The 25082-nt window shown below is 39.6% G+C and overlaps 1 protein-coding gene across 2 annotated transcripts in view; it reads right to left on the bottom strand.

The window, feature by feature from the left end:
• Positions 1-4929: 4929 nt before the first annotated feature.
• LOC125152969 (zinc finger protein 345-like) overlaps positions 4930-25082 on the bottom strand; it is a 230196-nt gene continuing 210043 nt past the window's right edge. The window contains exons 2-5 of one of the 2 annotated variants that reach the window (XM_047835728.1): positions 20738-20864; positions 20136-20231; positions 8914-9723; positions 4930-6156 (exon numbers count right to left, since the gene is read on the bottom strand). In XM_047835728.1, coding sequence (XP_047691684.1) covers positions 6119-6156; positions 8914-9723; positions 20136-20231; positions 20738-20864 — 1071 coding nt within the window. In that variant the 3' untranslated portion in view covers positions 4930-6118. Of the gene's footprint in view, positions 9724-20135; positions 20232-20737; positions 20865-25082 lie in introns of both variants that reach the window. The other variant, XM_047835727.1, reaches the window with a different exon arrangement.

Raw genomic sequence — 25082 nt, 5'->3', positions numbered from 1 at the left:
CATTCCAATTTTCAAGACTTAATTTGACCATTTAATTTCTCTTTCTTATTTGTATGCAAATAGATAGACATGCTCCATCTGTAGGAAATGGTAGTAAGGTTTTTACAGAGACCATGTGGAAACAAAGCAAGGGCAGTGGTTGATTGGATATATCTTAAGCATTTCCCTTCTTTTTGGGAGTCCTAATTGACTGCAATTATTTGCTCATATTTTTTTTTTCCATTCAAGTGCAATGACTGAGAATCAAGTTGTGGTTTCATTACAGAGGCTGCCATGGCATTAGAGCCTCCTCAGGTTATGGCTTCCCTATTTAATTTACTTCACAGTGGAAACACATTTGGTAGGATACTACCAGATATATGTTTTTTGTTGTTGCTGTCATTGTGTTTTTTTTCTTTTCTTTTTGTTCTTTTTTCGTTTTTTTTTTTGTTTTTGTTTTGTTTTTTGTTTTTTTTTTGAGAGAGAGATAGTGCAAGCAGGGGAAGAGCGGTAGAGGATAGAGAAAGTCTTAACAGGCACCATGCTCAGAGTGGGGCCCAACTCACGGCTGGATCCCACAACCCTGGGAATATGAGCTGGACTCCAAATTCCAATGAGTTTTTCATCTGACTGAAACACTAGGGCACCTTGTTTGTTTGTTTGTTTGTTTTTTAATCCATTTGCCAGTGTGATTTAGCAGTTGTCCACCCATTATAAGAATGGTTCTTATGGTACAACAATCCCATGTCCCAGAACCACCCAATTAATTCATATATACAAACCAAACATCCACATTTCAAGATGTGTGTGATAACAGAAGACAGATACATTCAACCATGCAGTTGTATAAAAAAGAATGTTTCCACATGGAGGTTTTCTTTACAATTACCTTGGGATATGAGGTGTTTCTGTGTTGCAGTAGATCCATCTCTACCTGTGTGAAAATGTCACCTTCATGTAGCATGGTTAAGGAAAGCATTGGATTAAGTCGATGTGACAATACTTATGTAAACATTGAACCAAGTGCAAACTATTTTAGTGTCTTTGTGTTATATGATTGCAAATGCAATTTACATACACTGTGAAACTGCATAGTAGGCAGGAGCCACCTCAACCTAAAACTGTTATGTTTGAAGATCGATCTATTATTGATGTAGGTAATTAATGGAGATTTTTACTTCATTTAAAAACCACTACCACAATCAATTGCATGCATTTAGGAACTATAAAAACATAATTCTGTCGTTAATAAGTCTGAAATTCAGTGGACTTGGCTCAGCTTTCTGTGGAGGGCACTCTGATGTTAAAATCAAGGCTCAAAACTGAGGGTTGATGGGGGGTGGGAGGGAGGGGAGGGTGGGTGATGGGTATTGAAGAGGGCATCTTTTGGGATGAGCACTGGGTTTTGTATGGAAACCAACTTGACAATAAATCTCATATATTAACAAAATAAAAATAAAATAAAATAAAAGTTCATGAGGCATTGGATCTACTTGGGAATGTCTACAAGCGCAGTCACTTTCAGGACCATTCAGGTTGTTGGCAGAATCCATTTTGTTACCATGGTTTCCACATGATCTCCATGGGCATACCTTGTGCATGGTTATGTCCGAAGAAGAGAAAAAGTGTTGAGTCTCACTGTTTTCTCAAGATTTCAACTGTGGTCCTTTATTGTCTATTCAGTTGAAAGGATTACTGGGTGTTTTATAGAAGTAAGTTTTTTGCCTTGTGGGCTGAACTTAGACACCACTCACAATTGTGAATCAAGTGCAAATCAGAGACTTAATGAGAATGAATCCATGATGTACAAATGGACCCTGCAATTGTCATCTCCCCCATCTCCACTCCTCTCTCTGTGTCCCACATTGTGACCTCAGTCTCCACTCCTGGTGCCTCTAGATATCCATGAAACCTGACTCTTTCCCTGCAAATGACACTTGTAGTCTTCTTCATTGCTCTTCTCAGTCCTGCAGGTGCACTTTTTTTTTTAATGTGTATATGTTTGTTTAATTTTGAGAAAGTTTGAGCAGAGGAGGGTCAGAGAGTGAGGGGGACAGAGGATGTGAGGCGGGCTCAGCACGACAGCACCAAGCCTGATGTGGGGTTCAAACCCATGAACCGTTAGATCAGAACCTGTGTCGATGTTGGACACTCCACCTACTGAGGAACCCCGACACATGTATTTCTTTCTCTTTTAAAAAATAAAATAACATGGGGCGCCTGGGTGGCGCAGTCGGTTAAGTGTCCGACTTCAGCCAGGTCACGATCTTGCGGTCCGTGAGTTCGAGCCCCGCGTCGGGCTCTGGGCTGATGGCTCAGAGCCTGGAGCCTGTTTCCGATTCTGTGTCTCCCTCTCTCTCTGCCCTTCCCCCGTTCATGCTCTGTCTCTCTCTGTCCCAAAAAAATAAATAAAAAACGTTGAAAAAAAATTAAAAAAAATAAATAAAATAACATGTTTGCTTGCTTTTGGGAGAGCATGAGCAAGGGAGAGGCAAAAGGAGAGAGTGGCAGGGAATCCGAAGCTGGCTCTGCATGACAGCAGCGAGCCCTATGCCATCAGGTGTATTTAGACCTCTATACCAACAAGCATGTTTCACGTGATCCCACAGCCCTCATCCCGAATTTCCTCCCCTTCCACTGCCCCTAAATACTCCATTCTCCATTCATTCCTCCTTCCCCATTTCAATACATCAGCCCATTTCTTGTGTCTTTTATGTCCACTGCCCTCATGTGCCAGCCAACATTTATCAGGAGTCCTTAGTTTCCTCATGTCCCTGCACTTATTACCCCCAACTCTACACTTCCTGACTTTCTCATGATCCCTCTAGCCTCCTGATGCCAACTGTTCTCCCAGCTCTGAAGGTCTCCGTCCACCCACACTAACTCCCTGTGCCCATGATGTTTCCTAGGCATCATCTTTTCTTTCTACTCTTTCTCTCTGGTTGGAGCACTGAATACTCCCAGGACTCCAGCCACAGGCAACTATCTCCCTTCCATCCCTATCTTCTTTAATCCTTCATTGGCAAAAAGGTTTCTATGCTCTCTACCCAACCTTGTCACTTCACTCCCTTTTGTGAATTAATTTGTCATCCATTATTCCCCTCCTCCCTAGGACTTCTTTTACCCTCTTATTCTCTCAACACATATAGCCCAGCCTTAATGTCCTTGCCTACACTCCACTCCCAACCTAAAATGAGTAGTTTGCCTTAACCCTTCAGTCACATTTCACAACCTAGTGTCTTTTAGCCTTAGTGTGGGTTACATAGTGTGCGTCAAATAAATATACCCAAGTGCTAAACCTCATTACCTGTAATTGTACCCTTATTGGGCAGTAAGCTCTTGGCAGATGTCTTTACGTTAAAATGAGGTCATGCTAGATTTGGGTCAATTTTACTCCCATGACTGTTATCCTTATAAGAAAAGAAAAATGAAGACACACACAGAACAAGGTGCGATGATGAAGTCATTGATGGAGTGATATACATCAACAAGCCAAGCCAGACCAGGGACAGCTGACAGTCCCCAGGAGTTAGAAAGAGCAAAGTCTCAATTCTTGAGGTACAGTGTGGCCTGCCAACAGCTCACTTCAGACTTCAAGAACCTCCAGAACTGTGAGACAGTAATTCCTCAGTGTGCTTAGACTAAGAGACCAATGCACCATTGCTCATTTTAGCCAGCCTATATTGTATATATGCAGCATATTATCTATGCAACTGACTATGGACACAAGTTATTTTCATGTCTTGGTTATTATGAACAATGGGGCATGTTGCTTAGTTTTTACATATTTGTGAGTTTTCTAGTTTTGTCCATTTACCTGATTCTAGGTGCATGCCATTGTGGTTGAAAAGATGCTTGATAGAATTTCACTCATGAATTTATTAAGACTTTTTTTGTGTGTCAACATATAATCTATACTGGAGAGTGTTCTGTGTCCGTGTGGGAAGAAAGTTTTCTGCTGCTGTTGCATTCAATGTTGTAAGTCCATCTGCTGAATGTCTTTGAAGTCTGATGTTTTCATATTGACATCGTGTCTGAATACTCAATCCATTATTGAAAGGGCAGTGCTGAAATCCTGCTGTATACATACATAGGTGCTTTTATGTGGGGGGGGGGGATAAATATTTATACAAGTTCTATCCTTTGGTGGAATTGACTCCTTTATTTTTTCAGTTCTGTTCTTAGCAAAATCAGCTAAAAACTATAAAACACTACTTTATATCTATAAAAGAAAATGATTTCAAATTAAGTGATGCACATGTATCCAAATGTGACCAAATCAACACAACAATTCAATGCACAATAAGTGTATTATGTAATTCATGGAACAAAAAGCAAGACACAACTAAATGTTTTGTCAATACAAATGGTATACACATATACAAACCTACAGCTTAGTGCAACACAAACAAATCCTAAGTACTTGGTATAGCTACCTTTCTCCTACATTAAAGGAGTGAATGTCTTCTGTAGTAAATAGACATAGAATGTATAAAAACTTTGGTCACATGTAATGTAATCCAAAATGTGGGACCCAAGTGGAATGTAAGGTTAGCTTATGGGAAGATGAACATTTCAGAACTCAACTTGAAATAAATCTGCTATATAGACACGATGACCCATAAAAAACTGATCATTGCAAATGTATACAAAGAACTGCCCAGAAATACCGGAAATCTTACTGACAGGTATATTATGGTACCATGCCTGAAATAAAAAATAACTTGCTTGATGTGTTTAAAAGAGCAGATAACAATGAAAAGTAAATAACATGTGAGTGAAAAAATTGCGAGGTACAATAGCATGGTGTTCGAAAAGTGAATACTCTGGAAAAGATGTATTAGCCTGTACAATTTGGTTTTGATCAACTATTGTCTGCTTTTGCAGTAAATTACCAAGATTTTCATTGCAGCAGTATTTTCCCACACACCTCAAAATCTGGAAGCAATAGACTTTCTCACATTGTCATTTATTGTTTTTTATTTTCCCCAGTCCTCTCAAGGTAGCAATCAGTTTTTGAATATCAAGTAGCCATTTCAAGGAGTCATAAGATACACATGTGGAGAAACATTACACAAACTACATTTCAGGCATCTGCACAAACACCACCCACACTTACAGAAAAAAGGTGTTTCTTTTAAATGTGTCAGTACGAGTTAAAGAACCAAACTATTATTGTCCTCCAAAACCAAAACAGGGGGAGAATTTATTGCCTTCTGCCAAATAGCACATTAACTAAAAACTGTGTACAAAGTGACCCATTTGCTTAATACTGACCTTGCCGTCTCTTATTATAGTCCTTGCATTCAAGTCTATTTTCTCTGAAGCATAGCCACCCCATTTCTTTGGGTTTCCAATTGCATGCAATATCGTTTTGAATATCTTCACTTTCAGGCTGAGTGTGTTCTGAAAGCAGATGTGAGTCTTGTGAGCACAACATAGGACTGGGTCTTGGATTTCTTTCCATTCAGCCCATCTCTATCTTTTGATTGGGAATTTAGTCCTTTTATATTTAAAGCAAGTATTGATACAGGAATGGAGTTACTGTTGTCATTCTTTCCATGGTTTTCTGGCTACTTTAGAATTCTTGCTCCCTTTCTTATCCATTTTCTCTTTACTTTTGTGATCTGATGATTTTCAAGAATGGTAAACCCTGATTCTTTTCTCTTTATCTTTTGGGTATCGATTACCAGTGTGCTCCATGGTTACCATGAAGGTTCAAGAAGACACGACAGTCTATTTTAAGTTATGTACAGCTTAAGTTTGCCTACTGAAATTCTTTCAGGCCTGAGGTGATTGTTCAAAAATGTGAATGTAGTATCCTAGCCATTTTAGGAAGGTTTTGCTATATTCTTTCTGATGTCTGTGAAGATTTCTTCCTTTCAATTACATCAGGATATTGATATTGATATTGATATTCTGTACTTGTAACTATTGCTATGATGAACCTGGATCATGTTTTTCAGTGGACTGACCCTCTTTCCCTTAAAGATCATTTAGTACAACATTTTATTTGTGATACACACTTTTAGTTGAAATAAATGGACAATGGTGTCCTGAACACCTCTTTCATGATAATTACAGCAAGGTTAGATGCACAGAAAGTATCTCCATTTAGATTTTATTCAACTCTTCTTCTTCACCTTCCATGGAAAATTACATATGTATGAGTCCCACCTAAGAAAGAAGGGAACTCATATCATTGACATAGCAATACTCAGCCACATACGTTCACACACCCACTAGGAATAAATAAATTTTCTGAAGTGATTTGAGAATAAGAAGCATACTAATGTTTACTAGTCACAAATCTTAAATAGGTTAATGTAAAAATATTGAGAGTATATGTATGCAAAACGCCATCCCTTTTATCATTTAAAGCATAAGCATATACATTATCTAAATGTTTACCTTTGTATTATTCCTGCTAATAAGTATTTTGATGTAATGTCTGAATACACAGACTTACTGCTTTCTGCTGTGAATTCTGTGACACGTGTTGACATTTTATGTTCAGTTAAATATATTTTTAAATACTTCAATCTTTCAACTTACTTTCCTTTTGGTACTCTCTGATGTTTTCCACATGGTATATTTATGAAGAAGGGCTTTCCTCATGCATTAAGTTTGAATGGTGTGAACTCACATGCATTTGGAGATATTGAATAAGGATTGAGTTCCAGATGAAAGCTTTGTCATTCTCTTTACATTTTAGAGTTTTCCTCTCATATGGGAATTATGATGTTGAATAAGGTAGGACTTCCACCTAAGGGTGTGCCACATTCATCACATTTGCAATGTTCCTCCTATGTATGAACAATGTGATGGTGAGTAAGGCTTGAGCCGAGTGAAATGTTTCGCCACATTCTCTACAATTGTAAGGATCTCTCAAGTATGAATTTGGTGGTGTGGAATGAGGCCTGAGCACCATTAAAGGGCTTTCCAGAATCTTTCTATGTGAAAAATCATCTCTATGACACATTATCTGACACGAAATCAGGGATCAGCATTGGTTAAAGTCTTGCCACATTGTTTACTTGGGTATCGTTAATCCTCAATGTGGATTCTGTGGTGTGGAGTAGCTTTGAGCTGTCCTTAAAAGTTCTCTCACAGTCTTGGGGTGCCTGGGTGGCTTAGTCAGTGAAGCATCCAACTTCACCTCATGTCATTATATAGCAGTTTACGGGTTCGAGCCCTGCATCAGGCTCTGAGCTGTCTGTGCCAAAACCTTGGAGCCTGGAACCTGCTTTTCATTCTGTGTGTGTGTCTGCCTCTGCACCCTCCCACTCATTCTATCGGAGAAAAACTTTTTAAAAAGTGGGGAAAAAAATTCCCTCACAATCTTAAACTCTGTAACATTTGCTCCAAGATGATTTCTGTAATCTTGAATAAAGGATGATTGGTGATTAAAGCCTTTTGCACACGTTACATTGGTAAGGTTGGTTCAAGTATGAATTCTGTGATGTTGACGAAGTCCTGAGCATTTGGTAAAGCCCTTGCCACATGTCTTACATTGGTAAGGTTTCTCTCCAGTATGAATTCTGTGATGGCCATTACGGTCTGACTGCAACCTAAAGGCCTTGCCACATTGTTGACATTTGTAAGGTTTCTCTCCAGTATGAATTCTCTGATGCTGACTAAGGGATGATTGCTGGCTAAAGAGCTTGCCACATACTTGACATTTGTAAGGTTTCTCTCCAGTATGAATTCTCTGATGCTGAGTAAGGGTTGTTTGCTGACGAAAGACCTTACCACATTCTTGACATTTGTAAGGTTTCTCTCCCGTATGCATTCTGTAATGCTGAGTAAGGGATGATTGCTGTATAAAGGCTCTGCCACATTCTTGACATTGGTAAGGTTTCTCTCCAGTATGGATTCTGTGATGCTTAGTAAGGCTGGAACACAAATTAAAGGTTTTGCTGCATTTGTTACATTGGTAATGTTTCTGTCCGGTATGAATTCTATGATGTCGAGTAAGGGCTGAGTTTTCGCTAAAGGCCTTGCCACATTCTTTACATTTGTGGGGTTTCTCTCCGGTATGAATTCTGTGATGTTCAATAAGTCGTGAGGAATAATTAAAGGCTTTTCCACATTCTTGACATTGGTAAGGTTTCTCGCCAGTATGGATTTTGTGATGCTGAGTAAGGGATGATTGCTGTCTAAAGGCCTTGCCACATTCTTGACATTTGTGAGGTTTCTCTCCAGTATGGATTCTGTGATGTCCACTAAGGGATGATTGCTGGCTAAAGGCCTTCCCACATTCTTGACATTTGTAAGGTTTCTCTCCAGTATGAATTCTGTGATGTCGACTAATTGATGTTGGATGGCTAAAGGCTTTGCCACATTCTTGACATTTGTAAGGTTTCTCTCCAGTATGCATTCTGTGATGCTTAGTAAGGGATGCTGGCTGGCTAAAGGCCTTGCCACATTCTTGACATTTGTGAGGTTTCTCTCCAGTATGAATTCTGTGATGTCGAATAAGGGATGATTGCTGCCTAAAGGCCTTGCCACATTCTTGACATTTGTGAGGTTTCTCTCCAGTGTGGATTCTGAGATGCTGAATAAGCAATGATTGCTGGCTAAAGGCCCTGCCACATTCTTGACATTTGTAAGGTTTCTCTCCAGTATGCATTCTGTGATGTTGAATAAGGGATGATTGCTTGCTAAAGGCCTTGCCACATGTTTGACATTTGTGAGGTGCAGTATGGATTTGCCTGCGTGCATGGAGTGATGACCCATCCTTAAAGGTTTGACCACCTTCTTCACATTTGTCAATTTTCTTTGCAGTATGCATTTGCTGATGTTGAGATAGTGTCGAGTGTCTGTCAAAGGTTTTGCCACATTCCTTGCAAATGTACCTTTTCTCTCCAGTACCACTTGTCTTATACGTATTTAGACTTAACGATTGACTAAACATGTTCCCAGATTCATTACCTGTGTATGGGTTTTCCCCCACACGAATCCTCTGATGATCAGCAATACTGGAGGACTGCTTCAGAGCTTTCCCACATTCATCATATTTAGAAGTATTTTCTCCCCTCTGCGTTCTCTTACTCTTGGTACGCTTGGAGTTTGGGTAAAAGACTTCCTCATCTTTATTAGATTCAAAATGGTTTTCTTGCAGAGTCCTCAGATGTTTGCTAACATGGGATCCCTGGTTAGACTGTGTCTCAGATTCACTGTATTGAGCCAGTGTATCTCCACTGAAAATGCTCTGGTAATGTTGCATGGTCACCTCCTCTATGAAGCGCCTCCCAAATTGATACGACCTAGGCCTTTTATCTTCATTTTTGAATCTCTGAGTTTTAGAAATATTTGACTGAAAGGTCAATCCAATCCCACTTTCACAATGGTTCACAGCATTGTTTTCAGTGTGGATGGGGTAACTTTCCAAATGTTCCAAATTTTCGTTGCACAAATATGTATTTTTGCGTAAATGATTGGAACTTCTTACAGATGCACTCTGCTTTGCACAAATAGTGGGTGTAAAAAGGGCGGTTTTCCAAGATGTTTTATGTTCTTCACCACTTGCGGCCGTGAGGTTCTTATTATGGGCACTCGTCTCAACTGGACCACGTCCTTCATAAAACTTCTGATGCACTTCATTCTTTCTATCACTGTCACAGTTTATCAAGTGTAAATTCTCAAGGGCATGATGTTTCCATGTACCCAGTGACACATTTTGTAAAGAGGCTTCTATGCATGGCTTTGGCAGGAAATTCTGGGTGCCATGTGAAGCTATAGCTGAAAGATAGCAAATAACAAAAAAAGAAACATCATTCCAATTACTACTCTCACATGAATGTACTGACAACTTCTAATATACAACCTTCAAATCAGTCAGAGAATGTCAGGAAGATGGTTGAGAAGGATTCATCAGGACGTCATTCTTCCTTGACACAGAAACTTACATACAACGTGTTGAAGACATAGCCTAATAGATCATCCTGTAGTTGTTTAATGGTGTAGCACAAATCACATTCCTGTGCCACAAAGAATCAGGAAAGTATCCTATGAGCCAAAATTTAGAAGCAAGGACATTTTGGGGCGCCTGGGTGGCGCAGTCGGTTGAGCGTCCGACTTCAGCCAGGTCACGATCTCGCGGTCCGTGAGTTCGAGCCCCGCGTCGGGCTCTGGGCTGATGGCTCAGAGCCTGGAGCCTGTTTCCGATTCTGTGTCTCCCTCTCTCTCTGCCCCTCCCCTGTTCATGCTCTATCTCTCTCTGTCCCAAAAATAAATAAACGTTGAAAAAAAATAAAAAAAAAAAAAAAAGAAGCAAGGACATTTAATTTAAAAGTCAAACAGAAATGATGAAAATACGATATAGCAAAAGTAGGAATAAAACAACAGGGCGAGTTTGTTTTCAGAAATAACCCAAAAATTTTACAGATCTATAACACCATCAAGTAAGGATGAATAATTGAAGTTCTCCTAAAATCAGAAGTGAAGAAGTAACGCAAGCCACAGTACATGTGATATAGATATAAAATAATTATAATTGGCACAAAGAATAATTACATGCTAACAAATAGGTATCAAAAAAAAAAAGTAGCTATTTCAAAAAAAAGGTATAACCTACCTGACATCATCATGGAGAAAAGAACATAATGAAAGAGGAGCCTGGGTGGCTTAGTTGGTTGAGCGCCCAACTCTTGATTTTGGCTCAGGTCATGATCTTAGGGTCATGTGATGGACCCCCATATCAGGCTCTACCGTAAGCAAGAAGCCTGCTTAAGATTCTCTCTCTATATACCTCTGCCTTCTCCCCCACTTACTGACTCTCACACTCAAAAAAAAAAAAAGAAAAGAAAGAAAAAGAAAAAAAGAAAAAAATCAACGAATCTACAACTACTAAGTAGATTAAAACTGTAATAAATAAACTCCCAGTGGGGCGCCTGGGTGGCTCACTTGGGTAAGCATCTGACTTCAGCTCAGGTCAGGATCTCACAGTCCGTGAGTTTGAGCCCTGCATCGGGCTCTGTGCTGACAGCTCAGAGACTTGAGCCTGCTTCGGATTCTGTGCCTCCCACTCTCTCCTCCCCTCCCCTGCTCATGCTCTGTCTCTTTCTGTCTGTCTCTGCCTCAAAAATAAATGAAAACATTAAAAAAAAATTTTAATTAAAAATAAATATAAAAATAAATTTCCAACAAGGAAAATGCTTATGCCAGATGAATTCACAGAATAATTCATAGACAGACATGATAAAGTACTTGAAATCTCCCCAGACATTTCTAGAGAGTGAAGAGAAGAGAGATTATGAAAACCCTTGATCATACCAGCCTTAACAGGTTATCAAAGCTGAAGGAAGATGCTACAAGTATAGAAGACTATGAATGACTATCTGTGGGGAATATTCATGCAAAGTCCACCATAAAACTAAGTAAATAGGGGAGCCTGGGTGCCTAAGTCGGTGAAGCATCTGACTCTTGACTTCAGCTCAGGTCATGACCTCAGTCGTGAGATCAGGCCACATGTCCAGCTCATGGCAAACTGAAAAACCTGCTTGGGATCTCCTTTCCGCCTCACTCTCTGCCCCTCCCATTGTCCTCTTCTTCCCTCTCCCTCTCAAAACAAATAAACAAATGAAAAACAAACTGAATCAAAAGCACGTTTTACCATTTTACGACATAATCAGCTGGGAATTCCTCCTGAAATTCAAGGGTGTTTCACCATATGGCAAACTATCAAGTTGGGACTGCATATTACAGACTAAAGATCACAAAGAGAGGATTAATTGATACAGAACAGGAAGTGAGCATATTGTACACCATTTCATGATTAAAGATACTCACTAAAGCAAGAATCAAAGGAAACTACTTCATCCTAATAAAGATCATGTATGTGTGAAAGGCTGAAATCCAACATAATCGATGAGAAGACTGAAAGCTCCTCCTATAGGATCAGAAATAAGGTATTGAAAGCAAATTTCCCATGTCCATTCCACATAGTATGGGGACTATTCAGAACAATTAGGCAAGAAAAAAATACATAAAAGGAAACCAAATTGGGAGCGCTCGGTTGGCTCAGTTAATTGTCTGACTGTTGGTTTTCAATCTGGCACTTTGTGAATTTGAGCCCCACATCAGGCTCCATGCTGATAGCACAGAGCCTGTTGGGGTTGTCTTTGTCTCTCTCCCTCTCTCTTGCTTCTCCCCCACTCCCACTCTCTCAAAATAAATAAACTTAAAGCAATTCTAAAATGGAAACAAATTGGAAAAGAAAAAGCAAAATTATCGTTGTTAGAGGATGAAATTATCTATATAAAATCCTAGGGAACTTTTTTTTTTGGTAACCATTATTATTCATTTTTGCTAATTTTTCTACTAGACCCTCCACTTTCAATTTTTTATGCTATAAATGATTGAGTTAATTACTGTATTTCACCTTTTTTCTTTTATTACACTCAATGAACAAAAGAAAAGAAATTTAGATAAAATTCTGTAAAAGGAAACACTGAAGAAAAATAAGAAAGAAGTAAAATGAAGACCCAAATAAACAATAACATAACATTGAAAGTAATTCCATTTCTCCAATACAACACACAAAATTGGCAATACCTTAAATACATTTACACTGAAAAAAAAACCCACAAACAAAAAATGGAAAAGAAAACGAGGCAGTTACCCACAGAAACATATAGTGTGATAAAAGATTCCTAAAGCAATCATACACTAACATATTAGACATTTTGGAAAAGACTAAGACCACATGCTTTCACTGGTCAATTGACCAAACATTTAAACAAGTAACTCCTTGGATGCCCCGGTGGCTCAGTTGGTTAAGCATCCAACTGTTGGTTTTGGCTCAGGTCATGATCTCACTTTGTGAGTTCCAGCCCCACACTGGGCTCTGCACTGATAGTGGGCATCCTTTTTGGGATTCTCTCTATTTCCCTCTCTCCTTACCTCTTCCCTCTTATCTCTCCTCTCTCTCAAAATAAATAATTATTAAAAAGGTAATGGAGAACATTATATTTTTTTAAAAAAGCAATTACTGATAAAATTCATCAAAATTCTACAAATAGTAGAATAGAGGGAACCCACTGAAAATCATTCTAGGTAGCAGGCATTACCCTGATACCAAAGAGGACATAACCACAATACAAGAACAAAAAAAGGCTAGTTTGTCAAATATAAATATTGCTACACTGGCCTTCTTTTGACATTCATTTGCATGATAACTTCTCTAGCCCCTCACTTTCAACTGGCAGACGGCTTCAGGTCTAAATTGAGTCTTTTGTAGGCAGCAGATTAATCGGTTTGGGTTTTTTTTTAATCCATTCAGACACCCTATGTGTTTTGATTGGAGTGCATAGTACACTTACCTTCAAAGGAATTATTGACTAGATACCTATTTGCTGCCATTTTATTATTACTTTTGGCATTGTTTCTGGAGATTGTTTTCTGATACTTTCTTGTCTTTCTCACTTTTGGTCTCTCCTCTGAAGTCAAAGACTATCCTTAAACATGTCTTGGAGGGCTGTTCCAGTGGTCACAAACTCCTTTAGTTTCTGTTTGACTGGAAATCTCTCTCCCCTCTAGTCTGAATGATAGTCTTCCTGGATAGACTGTTCTTGGCTGCCTATTTTCCCCATTCAGCATCGGGTCTGACTGCGGCCCCGGCCACCAACACACGTTACCCCAGACAGCATAGGGGAAGAGCCCTGCAGTTCCACACCATTCTAGGGACTATCCAAAATGATGAAATGGAAGAATTCTCCTCAAAAGAAACTCCAGGATGTAGTGACAGCTAACAAACTGATGAAGAACGATTTAACCAATATAACAGAAAATGAATTTAAAATAATAGTCATAAAATTAATCGCTGGGCTTGAAAAAAGTATAGAGGACAGCAGAGAATCTATTGCTACAGAGATCAAGGGATTAAGGAACAGTCAGAAGGAGCTAGAAAATGCTATAAATGAGGTGCAAAATAAAACGGAGGGGACCACAGCTCGGAATGAAGAGGCAGAGGAGAGAATAGGTGAATTAGAAGATAAGATTATGGAAAAAAAGGAAGCTGAGAAAAAGAGATAAAAAAAAAAAAAAACCAGGAGTATGAGGGGAGAATTAGAGAACTAAGTGATGCGATGAAACACAATAATATACGCATAATTGGGATTCCAGAGGAGGAAGAGAGAGAGAAAGGTGCTGAAGGTGTACTTGAAGAAATCATAGCTGAGAACTTCCCTGATCTGGGGAAGGAAAAATGCATTGAAATCCAAGAGGCACAGAGAACTCCCTTCAGATGTAACTTAAATCAATCTTCTGCATAACACTACATAGTGAAACTGGAAAAAAAAAAAAAGGATAAAGAGAGAATTCTGAAAGCAGCTAGGAATAACCATGCTATAACATATAAATGGAGACCGATAAGACTCGTGACGGATTGTCTACTGAAACTTGGCAGGCCAGAAAGGAATGGCAGGAAATCTTCAACGTGGTGAACAGAAAAAATATGCAGCCGAGAATCCTTTATCCAGCAAGTCTGTCATTTAGAATACAAGGGGAGATAAAGTTCTTCCCAAACAAACAAAAACTGAAGGAAACCATCACCACTAAACCAGTCCTACAAGAGATCCTAAGGGGCATCCTGTGAGACAAAGTAACAGAGACATCACTACAAGCATGAAACCTACAGACATCACAGTGACTCTAAACCAATATCTTTCTATAATAACACTGAAAGTAAATGGACTAAATGCGCCAACCAAAAGACATAGGGTATCAGAATTGAAAAAAAAAAAAAAACAAGACCCATCTATTTGCTGTCTACAAGAGACTCATTTTAGACCTGAGGACACCTTCAGACTGAAAGTGAGGGGATGGAGAACTATCTATCATGCTACTGTCTCTAAAGAAAGCTGGAGTAGCCATACTTATATCAGACAAACTAGACTTTAAATTAAAGGCTGTACCCTTCAGAAGTATATAAGAATTGAGATCATACCATGCATACTTTCAGACCACAATGCCATGAAGCTTGAAATCAACCAAATGAAAAAGTCTGGAAAACCTCCAAAAGCATAGAGGTTAAAGAACACCCTACTAAAGAATGAATGGGTCAGCCAGGCAATTAGAGAAGAAATTAAGAAATATATGGAAACGAATAAAAATACAACAATCCAAAGGCTTTGGAATGCAGCAAAGGCAGTCCTGAGAGGAAAATACATTGCAATCCAGGCCTATCTCAAGAAACAAGAAAAATCCCAAATACAAAATCTAACAGCACACCTAAAGGAACTAGAAGCAGAACAGCAAAGAGACCCCAAACCCAGCAGAAGAAGAGAAATAATAAAGATCAGAGCAGAAATAAACAGTATAGAATCTAAAAAAACAGTAGAGCAGATCAATGAAAGCAAGAGTTGGTTTTTTGAAAACATAAACAAAATTGATAAACATCTACCCAGGCTTCTCAAAAAGAAAAGGGAGATGACCCAAATAAATAAAATCACGAATGAAAATGGAATTGTTACAACCAACCCCTCAGAAATACAAGCAATTATCAGGGAATACTATGAAAAACTATATGCCAACAAACTGGACAACCTGGAAAAATGGACAAATTCCTAAACACCCACACACTTCCAAACCTCAAACAGGAAGAGATAGAAAGCTTGAATAGACCCATAACCAGCGAAGAAATGGAATCATTTATCAAAAAACTCCCAACAAATAAGAGTCCAGACCAGATGGCTTCCCAGGGGAATTCTACCAGACATTTAAAGCAGAGGTAATACCTGTCCTTTTCAAGGTATTCCAAAAAGTAAAAAGGGAAGGAAAACTTCCAGACGCATTCTATAGAGCCAGCATTACTTTGATTCCTAAACCAGACAGAGACCCAGTAAAAAAAGAGAACTACAGGCCAATATCCCTGATGGACATGAATGAAAAATTCTCAATAAGATACTAGCAAATCAAATTCGACAGCATAATAAAAGAATTATTCACCATGATCAAGTGGGATTCACTCCTGGGCTGCAGGGCTGGTTCAACATTCGCAAATCAATCAACGTAATACATCAAATTAATAAAAGAAAAGATAAGAACCATATGAGACTGTCAATTGATGCAGAAAAAGCATTTGACAAAAATCAGCATCCTTTCTTAATAAAAACCCTCGAGAAAGTCGGGATAGAAGGAACACACTAAAAATCATAAAAGCTATTTATGAAAAGCCCACAGCTACTATCATGCTCAATAGGGAAAAACTGACAGCTTTCTCCCTGAGACCAGGAACACGACAGGGGTGTCCACTCTTACTCCTGTTGTTTAACATAGTGTTGGAAGTTCTAGCATCAGCAATCAGACAACAAAAGGAAATCAAAGGCATCAGAATTGGAAAGATGAAGTTAAGCTTTCACTTTTTGCAGATGTCATGAGACCAAACATGGAAAACCCATGATAGACTCCACCAAAAGTCTGCTAGACCTGATACATGAATTTAGCAAAGTTGCAGGGTACAAAATCAATGTACAGAAATCAGTTGCATTCTTATACACTAATAATGAAGCAACAGAAAGACAAATAAAGAAACTGATCCCATTCACAATTGCACCAAGAGGCAGAAAATACCTAGGAATAAACCTAACCAAAGGTGTAAAATACCTGTATGCTGAAAACTATAGAAAGCTTATGAAGAAAATTGAAGAAGATATAAAGAAATGGAAAAACTTTCCGTGCTCATGGATTGGAAGAATAAATATTGTCAAAATGTCAATACTACCCAAAGCTATCTACACATTCAATGCAATCCCAATCAAAATTGCATCAGCATTCTTCTCCAAGCTAGAACAAGCAATCCTAACATTTGTATGGAACCACAAAAGACCCCAAATAGCCAAAGTAATATTGAAGAAGAAGACCAAAGCGAGAGGCATCACAATCCCAGACTTTAGCCTCTACTACGAAGCTGTCATCATCAAGACAGCATGGTATTGGCACAAAAACAGACACATAGACCAATGAAATAGAATGGAAACCCCATAACTAGACACACAAAAATATGGCCAGCTAATCATTGACAAAGTGAGAAAGAATATCCAATGGAAAAAAAAGACAGTCTCTTTAACAAATGGTGCTGGGAGAACTGGACAGCAACATGCAGAAGGTTGAAACTAGACCACGTTCTTACACCATTCACAAAAATAAACCCAAAATGGATAAAGGACCTGAATGTGAGACAGGAAACCATCAAAACCCTAGAGGAGAAAGCAGGGAAAAACCTCTCTGACCTCAGCTGCAGCAATTTCTTACTTGACACATCCCGAAAGGCCAGGGAATTAAAAGCAAAAATGAACTATTGGGACCTCATGAAGATAAAACGCTTCTGCACAGCAAAGGAACCAATCAACAAAACGAAAAGGCAACCAACGGAATGGCAAAAGATATTTGCAAATGACATATCGGACAGAGGGCTAGTATCCAAAATCTATAAAGAACTCCCCAAACTCCACACCCGAAAAACATAAAATCCAGTGAAGAAATGGGCAGAAAACATGAATACACACTTCTCTAAACAAGACATCCAGGTGGCCAACAGACACATGAAAAGATGCTCAACGTCGCTCCTCATCAGGGACATACAAATCAAAACCACACTCAGATACCACCGCACGCCAGTCATAGTGGCTAAAATGAACAAATCAGGAAACTATAGATGCTGGCGAGGATGTGGAGAAACGGGAACCCTCTTGCACTGTTGGTGGGAATGCAACCTGGTGCAGTCGCTCTGGAAAACAGTGTGGAGATTCCTGAAAAAATTTAAAATAGCACTACCCTATGACCCAGCAATAGCACTGTTACAAATTTACCCAAGGGATACAGGAGTGCTGATTCATAGGAGCACTTGTACCCCAATGTTTATAGCAGCACTCTCAACAATAACCAAATTATGGAAAGAGCCTAAATGTCCATCAACTGCCGAATGGATAAAGAAATTGTGGCTTATATACACAATGGAATACTACTTGGCAATGAGAAAGAATGAAATATGGCCTTTTGTTGCAACGTGGATGGAACTGGAGAGTGTTATGCTAAGTGAAAGAAGTCATACAGAGAAAGACAGATACCATATGTTTTCACTCTTATGTGGATCCTGAGAAATGTAGGACCATGGGGGAGGGAAAGAAAATAAAAAACAGGTTAGAGAAGGAGGGAGGCAAACCATAAGAGGCTCTTAAATCTGAGAACAAACTGAGGGTTGATGGGTGGTGGGAGGGAGAGGAGGGTGGGTGATGGGTATTGAAGAGGGCCCCTGTTGGGATGAGCACTGGGTGTTATATGGAAACCAATTTGACAATAAATTTCATATTAAAAAAAAAAGAAAATCCAATAGGTATTGTTTTTGAGTCTTCTATAGCATTAAAAGTCTAGGTCTCCTTTATGTTTTGTTCTGGATTACATTCACAATTTTAAGGCATTTGAACTAATGTGATGCACATTTTTTTTTATTTGCAGCAACAGAAAAGAGATAAGGAAGAGTATCTATGGGACATGAGGGCAGAATAAAATGGAAATTTACAGGACAGAACTCTCATTCACAATCTCTACTTTAAACAGCAATTCCTACAGCAAACATAGGAGAAATCCTTCATTTTCCAAAGCAGACCACAAAGTGAAATGAAGGAGGAAGCTTCCACAATAAATGAGATGATTAGTGCACATCTTCCCATAAAGATACTTAATGATAACAGAGAAAAAATATCAACCTTCTAGTGGAGGGATCCAGCAGACAGCACACAGGAAATAAGGAACCTGTAATGGGTGACACTGGGATCAGGTGGCTAATGTTCTTCAAAGGACACAGAACGACAGCTGTGAAATAAATGTCCAGAACAAATATGTAAATCACAGTCTAACAGCCAAAAGGAAAATAACCATTTTATTCAAATATCAAGCCACTATTCCATGGCAAACAATTCAAATGATCATCTTAGAGAGACTTATGGAGGAAGAAGAGAGAACAGGTAACTAAATGATATCAGGAAAACTCTGCAGGACCAACAGGTCAACCCAAATGATCTACCTCATACCTCAGGACGCACATGCCATGTCAGAATTTTCATCTAAGAAGTCAGAAATGAATCTCATAAAGAGCCACGCAGAAAGTGAAAACATTTATGACAAAGGCACAGGAAGTTTCTATTATACAAGAAAAAAGATGAAAATTATGAAGTTACTGAGAAATAACGTACCCATTGAGTCTTTATGGCAGGCTGTGAGTTCTAAGTTCTCAGTGTTCTAGTTCCCTTGTGGCATTAATGTTGGTAGGAATATTAGAATAAACATGGACAAATTATTTCACCATTGAGGAATGGAAGACATAAATTGGAAATTTCTTATTATCATTCATAAGAAAAATAAGCTTCTGAAGTGAAATAGAGCATGAGATTTTCTCATTTTAGAAAATGCTTTTTTATCTGAGGGAATTACTGAATCTCAGTGTTGTATGATTAAGCCTAAAGCATCAGTGGGGCGCCTGCGTGGCTTAATTGGTTGACCATCCAACTTCAGCTCAGGTCATGATCTTGTGGTCTGTGAGTTCGAACCCCACATCAAGCTCTGTGCTGACTGCTCCAAGCCTGGCTGCTGCTTCAAATTCGATGTTTCTGTCTCTCTCTGCCCCTCCCCCACGATTGCTCTGTCTGTCTGCCTCTCTCTCAAAAACAAACATTAAAATAAAAACAAAGAGTATAGCCCCAGGAACATTGGAAAGCATAAACTGGAAATCACGTGATCCCTGTCTCCAGTGCTCCTGGGTTTGGACACCAAAACCCACTCTGTCCACCACTAATATGACACACTTCTCACGAAAACAGAAATTGGGAATGACTTACAATAGAGTTTCTCAGAATATGGAGAATTCTCCAGGGCCTTCAAAGCAAAGGAGAAGCTTTCAGACTTTGGAGATACTCAATGCGCAAGGGGAGTCTCCTGGCACTCACTGTGGATGTGATGGACCATCACTGGAGCAGAACAAAGAATCCTTCGAGAATGTAAGAGTATGATGGCTTGGAAAGCTGATGTCCCGCTATGAGTGGGACAGACATAAAACTGGTCTTCCAAACTAATTTCCATGCAAGGAGAGCTACTTGAGCCATATTTTAAATATTTGCATATCACCACTGTCATCTGTTTTGTTCATGCCCACCTACCTGCTGGTGAGGCTACCGTCTTCTCTCTCTTCACATCCCAGAGCTCCCTCTTTTGTTCCAAAAAAATGACCAGGTGTGGTTTTGACACAATGAGACCTGGTTTTCAGAAAAAAAAAAAAAAAAAAAGAACATACCTGTTTCTCAGGTTCTTTCAGCCCAATACTGTGCTCAGTACACGAGAGAGGACAATGTAGAATACCAGAAAATGATTTCTGAATGCTGTTGCCCAAAAGCCCCTTTAGTATACTTGACAGGAATTTCCAATGTTCACATCATGACCTCACGTCCAAGTACTACCACTACAGGAATGAGTAGCAGTTGGGAGCTTAAGTGGGCAGTACCATTTTATGCCACTCAATGTTTACAATTACCACTCATCTACAGATAATGATGCTCTTACCTCACCGTAAAGAAGGGGAATCTACAGCTGGAAAGGAAACCTCATGAAGATATTTCTCTATATCTACAAACTCTACTTCTTTCTCTGACTGCAGGCATCTGAATCCCAGTCATGCAAAGAGGATGTTTCCCAGCAACAGTCTTCCAAGGAAGGAACAAACCCGCGAGTGTGGTTTGGGAAGTCTGGAAGGAGTTATCCTCACCCAAGAAGAGGAGGTGTCCATAGGTCTCTAACATCACATCCCTGTACAGTTCTTGTTGACTCTGGTTCAGGCATCCCCATTCCTCCTGAGAGAATTCTATGGCCACATCCCTGAAGGTCAGCAGTCCCTGCAACAAATACCACAGTTACCAAGTAGCCATAGGCAGCATTCATAATGGTACCTAAGTTGCAGGAGGGAGTTAATGTCACCAGCTGGACCCCAAGACCTGACCTTCACTGCTTACTTGTTGATACCCACTGCCCTTAGTCCCTCATTTTATTTCACTTGTTCTTTCAACCTTATCTGTTACTTCAGGCAACAACACCCCAGGGCCATCGTCTCTTGTGATGGAAACAGAAAGTATACAACAAAAGGTATGTCATCTGAGAAAGAGCTTATACCCACCCTGTCTGAGCTCATCCCCTGACTCACTCCTAAGCAGGTAGACAGTGGTGCCAACCACGGGGAGAGGATTGTTACCATGACCTCATTATAACGCTAAACTCTCCACCTAAGAGAGAGCACAAACCTCATTTACTATGTAACATCCAGAATAGGTATGGAACTGCTTGCTTTCAAAAAGTAAACATTCTAATGTGTATTTATTTTTGAGAGAGAGACAGAGCAGGAGCAAGGGAAGGACAGAGATGGAGACACAGAATTGGAAGCAGGCTCCAGGCTCTGAGCTGTCAGCACAGAGCCAATTGCAGGGATCGAACTCACAAACCGCAAGATCTCGAGCACACAGACTGCATGATCATTACCTGAGCTGAAGTTGGATGCTCAGCCAACTGAGCCACCCAGACCCCCCCTGTATACAACTGTTTTCTTCAGGCCCAAGTGCAACCTTATCCCCACCTTTATATAAGATGATGGGCTCTCCCTCTAATTCTCCACCTTTACATAAGATGATGGGCTCTCCCTCTAATTCTCCACCCTGACTATATGTGAAACCATTCCCTTCCCAGGGTCTCTGCTTTGGAAGTGATTCCCTGTGATCTCCTTAATTGTTAAAATTCACATTTCCTTTGTGTGACAACCCCAGCTGGTATAGAATCTATCTGTGACTCACCAAGAAGTGAATTCCTGTTTCTTCAGGTACTTTAGGAAAACTGGTTCCGACTTAGAGGGGTTTCCTGCTTTCTGCAGGAAGACCTTTTTCAACACAATAATATGCTTTCATGTATTTTCTTACTTTGAGGTAAGAACCAGTGTAAATATTGTGTTTATTCAAGCGAATTTATAAAATGAAGACATCAACAAAGGCATCCGCATTTTTAAATACTATATTCACATCACATAGTATACCTGGTGTCTATTTCTTAGATGGAAATTCTGGGTGTGTTACAATGTACGTAGCATATTCTAATATGAATTACAATTTCACAATGGTGCATTGAAGAGCTTTATTTTTTTTTAAGTTTATATGCTTATTTTGAGAGAGTGAGAGAGAGAGCAAGTGGAGGAGGGTAGAGAGACGGAGAGAGAGAGAATCCCAAGGAGGCTCCCCACTGACAGTGCAGAGCCTGACTTGGGGCTCCATCTCAGGAACCATGAGCTACTGACCTAAGCTGAAATCAAGAGTCAGATGCTTAACTGACTGAGCCACCCAAGTGCCCCCAGATTCTGCATTGCTGACAAGACATTAGCCTATTGGCCAGGGAATAGATATTTGAATAACAAAGAGCAAGAATTCAAAGGCAGGAACTCATGGAGTACTTGGAACTAAATGGGTTTTATAACAACCACAGGTTCTACTAGAATAGCAAAAAAGGCAACAAGGAGCCTTTCTGAGCATTTCCTACTTAGTAGATAGCATCTACTCATTTTTCATAAATTAATGGGAAATGAATAATAATCATAATTATAAACAATTATCATCTATGAGAGCAAACAGGTTATTCTATTTCTCTGGATATTTTGTCAAGCATCCAGTACATGGAAGAGATTCCGTTTTAACCCGGGTTATCTGACCTAGAGCTGATCTAAAACGACACAGTGGTCAATATCCAGACGGGACCCTAAAGCAACGTTAGTAACACGTGTGAAAGCTGAAAAGAATGATGGAAACCAGAAAGTGTCCACACAAAATTGATCTCCTGTTTTACACTTCATGCACACACCCATACATTTAGAAAGCAGTTATATACATATTAAAAGTGATAGAGTGGAAGGCCACCTGGGTGGCTCAGTTGGTTAAGCATCTGACTTTTGATTTTGACTGAGATTGTGATCTCAAGGCTCCTGAGTTTGCGCCCTACATTGGGCTCTACGATGATAACAGGGAGCCTGTTTTTAAACTGTCTCTCTCTTCCTCTCTCTCTCTGCTTCTTCTCCACTTGTTCTCTTCATCTTCCCGTCTCTCACACAAACTACAGAAAACAAGGGAAGAGCAGGAAATGGTCGTGGAAACTCAGAAACATCTTCAATGACATTACACTCATAAATCTAGTTTTAGATAATGATGCTTAGGTCTTTTATTCACACTGTCAACACAAACACATTGAAAGATATACATAAACCAGCTATTATTTCTGAATCGAGTATGATGAGGGATACAAACAGGAAAATGTGCACCTTCACCAGAGAAGGCTGACCTAGAGCCTGCAGAGTTTTAATAAGCATCAAGTAAGTGCTGGTTGCTACATTCTTAAGGGGTCTCCTGACTGCCTATACATCTCAATAAGTAACGTTGAACTGAATGGTAATCACCAGAGAAATCCTGCAGAAGCAGTTTTACACTCAGAAATTCAAAGGAAGGGGCTCCTGAGTTGCTCAGTGGGTTAAGCCTCTGTCTCTTGGTTGCAGTTTAGGTCATGATCTCACAGTTTATGAGTTTGAGCCCCCAGTAGGGCTCCGTGCTGCTGAGTATGTGGAGCCTGCTTGCGATTCTCTTTCTCTCCCAATTTTTCCCCGTTCCCTCCATCATGTGCTCTGTGTCCTTCTCAAAATAAGTAAATAAACTTAAAATAAAATAAAAGGAACATTTGTGATCTTAAACTGCGTGCAACTCCCCTCCCCCCCAGGACATACAAGCTTCGTGAAGCCACAGTATCACTCTCTCTGACCACAGGTCCAGTCTCTGTGCTACTCCAATAAGCTATCTTGCATCATCCAACATCTCAAGAATAGTTTCTTGACCATTGTGCTTGATGATCCCATCATATACTGTTGCATTGAAAGCTTTTGTTTCAATCCTCATTTCTGCTCTATTCTATTTCAGTATTCTAAGGTGCAAGCATGTAAACTATGGGATTCTTCTTTTCTTGTTCTGAAAATACAAAGTAAATAGAATAATAGATTTGCATCAAGAGTGTGGAGTAAACTAACAATCTACAGGATGGAGGTCTGAGTGATTTAGAACCTCCATTCCCAGAAGTCAATATCTCTACTACACAAAGGTGAGGGCCTTCATTGTCCAGTGGAAACTGCTGGGATGTGGGTTGGGAGAAGGGGTCAAGAAAGGATTCTGGAGCCCTCTTTGGTCAAAAAAGCTGTTTTGATGAAAGCACAGAGAGAGGAATTGTGGCACCAAGGGCTGCAGTAGGATTGTGAGGAGACACTGATGATATGCTTTAAGTTGGAGGCATAGAGATAAAAGAAGTTTCTAAAGCATTTTCAGATAGTCAAGAAGACTTACAGGATACTGGCAGTCTGACTCTCCTCAAGCTGAGCTTCCCTTTTGCCTCTGGCAAAGCATTCACATGAAGGCAATTGTGAATTCCTTGAGCAGTGTCAGACTCTGCCTATATCTAGTGTTTATCAAGGGATGGCAAGCTGTAAGAAAATTTAATCCTATCGACATTTCTTTTGCCTCTGTTCCTTTCATCAATAACTACAGGCAAAGAGAAACTCAGAAGAGGTTTCCAGTTGAAATGGGATGGTTTCTGCACATCACTCAGGAAATATACCTAAAACCCTTACAAATGAGAAGGGAAATGTGAGCGTTATAGAGGAGAAATCTAGCAGAGAGCACAAAGCCAAGTTAAAGCATTTCATATCAGCAGTAATGAAATCACTTGTAATGAAATAAACTGAAAATGGGGTATCTTTTTTACATTCTAAAGAGCAAAAGTCTTCTTTTTATCAGACAACTTTGGAGTTAATGTGGGCCTCATTATTCATCCTGTGTATTTGTGCACTTTCTTCCTCCTGGTCTCTAAAGAGGCGATTAAGCCTCCAGATCTGACCTAAATTGGAACGGTTTTCCTTGAGTGCTATCCCAGGACCAGACTCCAATCAGCAATAGGAATCTTGGACTCAATGCCTTCCCCTGTGGATCATTCACAAAGGGAATATTTTCAATACTTGCAGAACTTTAATTTGGAGTTGGAGAAAGGGGAGA

Source organism: Prionailurus viverrinus, chromosome E2 (genome assembly GCF_022837055.1).
Source record: "Prionailurus viverrinus isolate Anna chromosome E2, UM_Priviv_1.0, whole genome shotgun sequence".
NCBI classification, from domain to species: domain Eukaryota; kingdom Metazoa; phylum Chordata; class Mammalia; order Carnivora; family Felidae; genus Prionailurus; species Prionailurus viverrinus.
The sequence above is the reverse complement of the archived record's forward strand: the minus strand, read 5'-3'. Positions and strand labels throughout refer to the sequence as shown.